Source organism: Aristolochia californica, unplaced genomic scaffold (genome assembly GCF_029961685.1).
Source record: "Aristolochia californica isolate CCGP_79_NKW_82.1479 unplaced genomic scaffold, dmAriCali1.0.hap1 SCAF_8, whole genome shotgun sequence".
Classification (NCBI taxonomy): Eukaryota; Viridiplantae; Streptophyta; class Magnoliopsida; order Piperales; family Aristolochiaceae; genus Aristolochia; species Aristolochia californica.
The window spans coordinates 34645604-34654916 of NW_027182279.1; the positions used below are offsets into that span (position 1 = coordinate 34645604).

The window sequence follows — 9313 nt, forward strand, 5'->3', positions numbered from 1 at the left end:
TTCATAGGTTACAATTATTTTTTATGCTTGTAATTAATTCTATTAGTAGATACACTATAAAAAAATATGTTATTCAAAGTTTGAAACTATGAAAAATAAATAATACTAAGAGCTTACAGGTGTTGTATCTTTCCAGTAAGACGATTCTCCTCCTAATTAAAATGCAATCATTGATTTTTGTACCAACTATTAAAAAATCTCATTGTTCTGTTTCCTTGAGAGAAAAACCAGAAAGCATGATTTTCTCTTAGATGTCATTTCCCATTTTACACATTTTGTTTACACTACTCTTAAACTTCGTTAAAAACTCATTCCTGCATTTTTCTCCAATTGCAAAGTTGGTTCTGACAAAGTCCATTTTTATTGTCCATCAAATGAATAGGAAAAGCATGGGATTTACTAATCATGTGCCCTTTTAACGAATAGTTTTGTATCATATAAGGCATCTTTGTCTAAATAAGAGCATATACAGGCAATGGAAGAAGAGATGAATTAGGTTGCAATTAAATTCTTAAAATTTTAAATGCATAGGATTGATTGGTGTAAGCGAAAAATATAATCAACCACATAATATCCAAAACCATATACATTGAAAGTAGGACTAACTCATGAAAAATCGATATCAAAGTTCTACCTAAACTAATTTGCATTTCTACTTGAGGATCAATTCAAACATGTGTTAAACTATCATAGTCTTTGTTTACAAGCACCAAGTAGCTTTTATAGTCATGTAAACCCTAGTAGAAACACAACCTTTCAACCAAAAGCCAAAAACTAGATTACTTGGTCTAGCAAACTAAACTCACTGAATTCACTGTATCTAGCATGTCAAAGCTAGACATGGTTTGAAAAGTTGAATTTAAGCCCCTCAACTTTTAGATCAAGTGAAAAACATTTTTTTTTTTTCAAATATTTCTTGAATCTTCTTTGGATTTACAAATTTTAGCTTATCATCAGTAAAAAATAGATCTTAACATTTAAAGCTCTTAGGAATTGGGCATTTAGCTCAACGACTACATGAAGGATTTTAAGTATGAAGTCTTGAGGTCAATCCTCACCAAGTGAAATTGGGTGTAGCATATTGTGTAATCAACATTTAATAAACATTTAGAACTCCTCAAGTTATGGTGCCCAACTGTTATTTATAACCTATGAGGTGCAAAACAAGACAACAAAGGCAAATAATATTGTTATTATACTATTATTTATGTTATTTGGAGAAAAGGAGTTATCTGGGGAGAAAATATTGTTAGGAATTAGATGCCCTAATTCCAGAGTAATGAAAGCAATAATAATAAACGCAGAAGAAAGAAAAATAAGCATGAAAAAGACAACAAGATTTATACAAGTTCGCCTCAAGGTGAGACTACGTCCTATCTTCCACCACTGCAATAATCCACTATGAAAATCAAATAGTTTACAAAAGATATTGTACACACTTACATGTGTTATTTTTCTCTAACCTCTCTCGGTCGTTACTAATGCTCCTTGGATGATAAAACCCTAATAGTGGCGCCCCAAAATATAAAGAAAAAATTTGGGCAATTGGGTTATAAGTGTGAAATCTCCAAACTATCCTTAATGAAACAATAGTGAATATATCGTGGATCTGGCGGAGGCTTCGCCCTCACACCCCTGGGAGAGGGGCTTCCCACCCCTTTCCAACTCCCACGACGACCTTACCACGAAGGTCAATCTGCGTACCGACTCAATATAGGGCGTTGATTAGGTTCCACAACTTAACAAATATAAAATTGGCTATACAATTTTCATCTATATTATTTTAGAAGAATTAAACTAAACTTCCTACAATTGGTTTGCTTGGCAGAATTAAATTTGATAAAAAAAATAGTTGGATTCAGATTTTCCATATATTAATTAGGTAAATCCCTATTGGTTTTAGAATTTTAATCTTACAATTTAATTATAACAACGAGAAGGCTAGGATTCAAACGCATGGTTTTCTCAAGCAATGAAATAAGTTTCTATTAACATATCTAGAATAAAAAATATTAATAAGGAGGAAATAAATTTAAAATTTTGAATAAGAACATTATATTATTTAATTATTATTTACTATTATTAAATCAATTATAGTTTTTGAGCTAGTTCAATATATTTTGTCTATTTTAGGGCAGTTAATAGGGTGGAACCGGAACCGCCGGGTCCGCCACAGAGCCAATTCAATTCCAGTCTGGTTCATAAAATATCGTGTTATGCGAATTTCGTGCAAAACCTATGGATGCATAAAGTGGGGCTCCCATTTTCTTTGTTATTATTCTGTTATCTCTCGTTCCCCATCGCTGCCGTTGTCAACTGTCTGGATAAATCTCAAGGGGGCAGGAAGTGCCAGGGCCTCTTCCATCTTATTTCGGTATTCCCAACCCTAACTTGTCAGTTGTTTCTTTTCATTTTTCTATCCGTGGTAATTATTTCTCATGTTACGATTGCCTCTTTCTTTTGTTTTGGTCTTCTGCATTCGAGCAAAGGTCTCATATTATGGATTAAGGAACAGATCGGCGAGTCTGAGATATTATTTTTCTGTTTTAGTATTTTCTGCGTGACTGTGAAGTGTTTGAACTTTTACTCTAGTAGATCTTCTGTCGTTATTTTCTCTGGATGTACTTTGTAGTGTATATATATATATATTGTGTAGTTTTAGCGCCTTGTTACTGTATAATTTTGATGCATCCGAGGTTCTTGTGTTAGGAACGCTGTTGTTGGCTGGAGTGGCCTACCGGGTAGCTGTATTGGAGTCGTTGTAGGGTTTACTGGTTTTACGAACCGTTTCATTTGCTTTTAAAATGTTACAAAATTTGTATGTTGGGTGTTTATACTTTTTTACTGACATACGAAAATGAATACTTTGTAGGTTCAGGAAGCCTAGTTGGCTCCGAACAGTTTGAGAAGGATTTTCCTTCCTACTGAGTCAGGTTTCGATGCTTTGGGTGTTGTGTCTACCCCTTATTTTGTTTAGTGAAGAACTGGTTTTTGGTTAAGAAAAGGTTTTCTGAAATTTTTTGCGGAGTTTTTTTTATTTTTTATTTTTTATTGAGTAGGTGTATTCTGATTAGGGAGTACAACCTGTACAGGGGGCGCTGAAGGTTGGGGATGGGGGAATAAGGACTACATTGTTTTACTCGCTTACTTTCTTCTCCTTACCTGAGGAAAAATAAGGAAATAGGTTTTTCCTTTTGCAAATAAGGGAGCCAGAGCCCCTCAAAATTTTGGTATTTCTGACCAAATGAAGGGTCTCTATAGAAGAAAAATGATAAACCTAGAGTAGATAATTTTGATAAAAGTGATACATAATGCTGATTGAGGAGAGCTAAAAGAGCATTTGGATGTTTTAAGAACCAACAAAAAGGCTTTTAAAAAACAAAACAAAATAAAATATCACTGTAATGCCGATGAATGCTTCAAAGTCTATCATGTCTCTTTTTGTTCTTTCCTTGTGCAATTGATCTCTAATTTTTTGTACATCTTGTCTTCCAAAAAAACCAAAGAAAATAGAAAAAATTCACTGCTATGCCCACAAATTCTTCAACATCTGTCATGTCTCTTTTCGTTCTTTCCTTATGCATTTGGTCTCTAATTTTTGTGCATTTTATCCTTCATATCCTTTCATGTCAGATAACATTCTATAAGCTATTTCGATTTTTTAGATTGCACATATACTTGTCTAACTGCTGGATCAACTGCTTACATAATGGGCCAAAGTTATGTCATTTCTGGATTTGGGTGCATGTTCTTCTTTCATTCATAGATAGATATCCATTCTTTCAGTTTACCTTGAATTTTCTTCCCAATGCCTAATAGTTTCTGGGGTTGGTTTATTTGGATGTTTTCCAATATTGAGGTTACTGTGAAAACTTATGCCTCAGAAAAGAGAGACTATTTGTTGCTAATATGCATGTAAATTCTTAAGTGACTTTTTTTCTCTGTTCTCATAGAGTGATTCGGCATTTTCTGTTGATTCTGTAATCTGAAGGACTTTGGGTTTGGGGTGTGACTGCAGAGAGGTAAGGGTGTTAAGTAGAGAAGGAATGTCTGTTATTTTGTAGGTGGGATGTTGTCTTGGAGTGGGTTAAATCGTAAGCTTCCCTGGTTTTTCTGGCTCTAATTGTTGCTTAGATACCAGAAGAAATCGGTTGCATGGGGACGGTTAGAGAGGAGATGATTTTCTTAATCTTATCAGACTGGATTTCAAATGTAGTATGGATTGTGGGCGTTTTTCTGTTTTTTGAGGGGGAAATGGTGCAGGCCTCATGTGAGACTTATGGAGGTGGTTTTGGATGTATCATTGCAATTTGGACAGGGGGAATCTGCAGTGGTGGTGAAGGTGGTGGTGTGGAGGTGTTGGAGTTCGTGAAAATAATTAGGTTGTTGGAGTAATTGAAGTTGAAGATTGAAGATTGAAGATGAGTCCAAGGAGAAGCAGAAGCAGAAGCAGGAGCAGAAGCAGGAGTCCAAGAGATCACCGGATCCGAGCTGAGCGATTCTCGTATCGTGATGCACCATACAGGCGAGATCCACGTGATTTCCGCCTCAGTGATAGGTTCTCTTTTTCTGTCTTATTTTTTGTGGCCATCTGCTTGTTTTTGTATATCTGACTCCATGAGTAAGCAAACGGCTCAATTTACATTTTATGAGACTCAGGCTTAGGGAGTATTTGCTTTAAGGACATAAGTTTTATTACTTGAAGTAAATATATTGTGATCATTCTAAAGGATAAAATAAATATATTATTTTGGTTTTCCATGGCACCACTTAATTCCACAAAATAGTGGAGTACCATAATGTCTTGTGAACAATGTAGTTGGTTGATGTAACCTCATCAGCAGGATTTATCCATTTGCTGTTATATTAATGTATTTTCTGTCTGAAAGGTTCATTACACAGGGAGAAATTATATGTAAGTAAGAGATTGCATGTTCATCTATTTATACCTGGTGGCTGTAGCATATGCAAGGAATGTCTATGAATCATATGCTGTTCCTGTAAGTTAATTATGATTCACATTGTTATTTGTAGCTTCCCCAGATCTCATGGTTGCCCATGCCTAGTATTGCCAATTATGTGGCTGACTCCTTGGCCTGGTCTTCCCCTGAAAGATGTTTTTGTATCACAATATTTCTCCATAGCTTCCAAAAAGCCTGCAAGGCCAGTATTTAAATCCCATTTCTGAAAACAAGCTGGGTATATAATCTTGAAATGCTGTGCCATTCACTATATTGAAGTTAGTACTCCTAATTTTCATGTGGCATTGGATTGTATACTTACTGTGGCGTTTTTTTCTTTGGAGAAAGGGTGCTTTTATTAGGCTGAGGCCACACAGCTGAAACATTTTTTTTACTGTTTGGCTTAATGCGCCCAGTGTGAAGCATAATTTTATTTTGAAACATTAAAGTGTTTTTCTATAATGTCAATAAATTGTCTGGAAGTTGTGTACTTTACCATAAATGCTGAATGGGAGATGCAAACTCTACGAGGATGCCTCTATTACTTATTTTTCTTGTGGAACTAACATTGCATCACATGTGTCCATTTATATTTTCTCACTTCCTTGCCGTGTCACAGTTAACAAGTCTTGAAGCCATATCATTGGATTTAGAGAGGCATGACCTATATGTTATACCTTACATGAATTTTTCTTTTCCGGATTGGACCTTTTGTAATTTTGGGGAAGGGCCCATGGGATTTTAGAAGATATTAATAGAAATGATACGGTTTTGTGTATGGGTTACTATGTCAGGATATGTATGAAAAGCTAAGCAAGAGGTCTTGAGGCTAATTTGCTGTTTGTACATGTGGTTCCTCATACATATTAGTGGTCAAACTTTTCGCTAATTTTATTCCTTTCTTTGTTTTTATTGCAGGTCAGTAGGTTTGTGCAAGAATTGCAAACGGCCAGGACATTATGCTAGAGACTGCCCTAATGTGGCTGTCTGTAACAACTGTGGCCTTCCTGGGTAAAGCCTCTCTCATCTGCAAATACATTTGCATGTCGTGCTGCATGTCTAATTTCTATCTGACTAGTATAGACAGTTAAGATGCAAAGTTTTGGGGACCCTTGTGCAGATTAAGCCTCCTTTACCTACCTAACTTTGTGAGGTGTCTTAATGGTTTACCTGTATTGAAGACTTCTTTGATAGGATAAATATTGTAGCTGGCTAGCATGTCTAAGTTAGTGAGAGGTGTTCTGCGAATCCAGAAATCAATTGGTCGTGCAAATTGCTTCCTTATGTTCCAACTGTTCATTACTCAGAATTGTGTTTTGGTTCTGCCCTCATCTCCATATATTATTATCTTAAAAATGTCCTCATAATATCATTTTTGGCCTTCTTTGCTCTCTCATCCATGTAGCAAATTTTACTAATAAGGTTCTGATGATTTGGTCCTAGCTATTTTAGTTGACCTTGAAGTTCCATTTCTTGTATTTTTCATGATTTAGCTTCTTTAGCAGTAGTTGCTTTTTGGTTTCTTTTTCTATTGCCAGATCATTATTTTCTTACGTTTCATGTAAGCCTGGATGTGGTTAAATGGCTGGCCTTATTAGAGATATAGAAGAATGGTATTGTCCAAAAATTACAGGCCTACCAGAACTCTCAGCCTATATCTTGAAAGTTGTTTTATATTCAGTTTATAATTTCGTAGAAGTTGGAATTCATACATTTCCTATCCTTTTTCACTTTCTAAGTTAATGTCCTACATTTAGAAATTCAAAGTTTACTAGTATTAGCAATCCTATTTATTTTCTTTTTCTGAGTTTTCTGTTTATTCACTTCCTCTTCATTCTGTCTTATGCTTCCATTTCTTGACAGTCCCAATAAGCAATTAACTAGCCCATGAGAAATGTTTGAAATCTTATGATATTGACAGTCCTTTGATGCTTTTGGTACAATTTAAGTTGGCATTGTTTGGAAAAGTTGTGTGCATCACATCTATGCACACCTTCGCATCATTTGGTACCATCCTTCCAAGATTTACTTTTCCAATATTTCATGTCATTTGTGGTTTGCTTGGTTTACTTTTTTTCTCTTTAATAAAGCCCCTATTTTCTTTTGTATTTTGCATGATTGACTTTTTAAGTCACCACTATCTCCAAAAGAAAAAAAGGTTGGTCTTCATTGATTTTTTTTCTTTTTCATTTTCCCCATGTTGTTTTTTGCCACCCTCTGTTTGTTGTCAGTTTGGTGGCTGACAACAAACAGAGGGTGTCTATTATGTCTCCGTTGAACTTGACAAACTGTCTTAAATGATGACTCTTCCAATGTGTTAATTTATTTCCAAGTGTTTCCTAATACACAATGTTCTAATTGTCTTTGCAATATCATCACACAACCAACTTAACATTCTTGTATGATTTGCTGTTTCATCTTCTGGATGTTTTACTCCTTAAGCTTAACTGCTCTAATAACCTTCTCTTGAAATTTACTCTTTTCATCGTGTTACTTATTGTATATCCTTCCACAACTATCATCTTCAATCTCATTTCTCTTGAATGGTGAAAACATATGTAAAAAAAGGAGCCTCTTTGGGCTCATAGTATCTTGTACTTACTGTATACTGAGGCTTAAAAGGCTATCTTTGTAACTGTTTGATTTTTGAGGTCTGTCTGTGTTAATCTCACAGTCTCTAGACTCATGTTCAGACTATTGTTTATCAACAATACTCACAGAGGGACTTTGTAATACATAAAAGCAGTCACTTCATCCACTGTAAGTGCTTACAATCTTAAGGTTGGTACATGGTAGAAGTTTTTATTGACAAGGATGTGAACTTTTGTCCCTGCCAATTACCAATTATTTTCAACTAGTTACTACAACCTCATAAATATCAAGTATTAGGAGAGTTACCAAAAAAATAAATAATGTAATCCTCTTCGGAAACAACTAAGTTCAAATCTGCTGAATTTCTTAGCTCTGTAAACTTTTATTTCTGTACTTTTTTTTTCTCTTTATTTCTTTCTTTTCTCTTTTCTTTTTGCTAACTTGGAGCCTGTGGTTGTCTTTGACCAGGCACATTGCATCAGAGTGCACCACTAAGTCACTCTGTTGGAATTGTAGAGAGCCTGGGCACATGGCCAGCAGTTGCCCTAACGAAGGTATCTGCCATTCTTGCGGCAAGGCTGGACATCGTGCTCGAGATTGCAATGCTCCAGAGCTGCCCCCTGGAGATGTAAGGCTTTGTAACAACTGCTACAAGCAAGGTCACATTGCTGCTCACTGTACAAACGATAAAGCCTGTAATAACTGCAGGAAGACCGGCCATCTGGCTCGTGATTGCCAGAATGATCCTGTGTGCAATCTGTGCAACATATCAGGACATCTGGCAAGAGAGTGTCCTAAGGCTGAACTCATTGCAGAAAGGGCTGGTGGTGGCCGCCAGGGAGGAGGTGGAGGTTATCGTGATTTGGTCTGCCGGACCTGCAATCAGGTGGGGCATATTAGTCGAGACTGTATGGCGCCCATGGTGATCTGCCACAATTGTGGAGGGCGTGGACACCTTGCATATGAATGCCCATCAGGGAGATTTATGGATCGCCTGCCCCGGAGGTACTGAACAGGCTTCTGTGTATGAAACTGATGACATCACTTGTGTTTCGGTTGCTCAGTCGACTATTAGGGATTATCTTTTGTTCTCTCATTTTAGCGTTTGATTGTTGAGTTCTTATCGACTTAATTAGGTTGTCCGGAGAGCTTGTTTGTCTAGATGGTTATTTCCTTTTGCCAAGTGCAAATGTGCCTCGTAGCTATATTGGGTAATTTTAGCTACAGCTGCAAATTATGCAAACTTTTGAAGAAACATTAGATTTTGTTAACTTGGCTGCAGGCAAACCGCTACATTGGCCTTTATGTTAACACTTTATTAGGGCGCACTGATGTTTGATGTAAACTGATTTTCTTTTGCAAGCCCTTACACTTGCAATGTTTGAGGAAAAATTGCATAGCGTAACAGATATATAAAAAACAAAAACGGGTTTTGAAACTTGGCAAAAAAAAAGAAGAACGACAAATGTAAATCTCCTCTTTGACTGCGTCTATATTTCCCTAAGCCTGAACTCTTCACACTCTTTAACCTCACTTTCACAGCCCATGTAGAGGATCTCGTGCGAAAGCAAAAAGGAGTGTTGGAAATCAAAATTTTAATTTCTAAGAAGGATTTAAGGATCTGAGCATCTTTCCCCTCTTTTTCTTGGCAACATTTTCTAAGCTTTGTGAAACTTCACCCTTTTTCATTTTGCTATGAAAAATGGGTCTTATCGTTGAAGGACACCCTCCGTGAGCACTTGAAAATTATTGTCACTTCA

The 9313-nt window shown here is 36.2% G+C and overlaps 1 protein-coding gene across 3 annotated transcripts; it reads left to right on the plus strand.

Moving 5' to 3' along the window:
• The first annotated feature begins 2288 nt into the window (after positions 1 to 2288).
• Positions 2289 to 8915, plus strand: LOC137938839 (zinc finger protein GIS2-like). Of its 3 annotated transcripts, XM_068783904.1 has the most exons (5): positions 2290 to 2374; positions 3954 to 4022; positions 4319 to 4558; positions 5880 to 5972; positions 8022 to 8915. In XM_068783904.1, exons 3-5 carry the CDS (start codon positions 4422 to 4424, stop codon positions 8563 to 8565), a joined length of 774 nt encoding a protein of 257 aa, XP_068640005.1. In that variant the 5' UTR covers positions 2290 to 2374; positions 3954 to 4022; positions 4319 to 4421; the 3' UTR covers positions 8566 to 8915. The 3 variants fall into 3 exon arrangements, with proteins under 3 accessions (XP_068640004.1, XP_068640005.1, XP_068640006.1); XM_068783903.1 differs by lacking the exon at positions 3954 to 4022 and having other exon boundaries at positions 2289 to 2374; XM_068783905.1 differs by lacking the exons at positions 2290 to 2374; positions 3954 to 4022 and adding an exon at positions 2396 to 2425.
• The last annotated feature ends 398 nt before the right edge of the window (positions 8916 to 9313 follow it).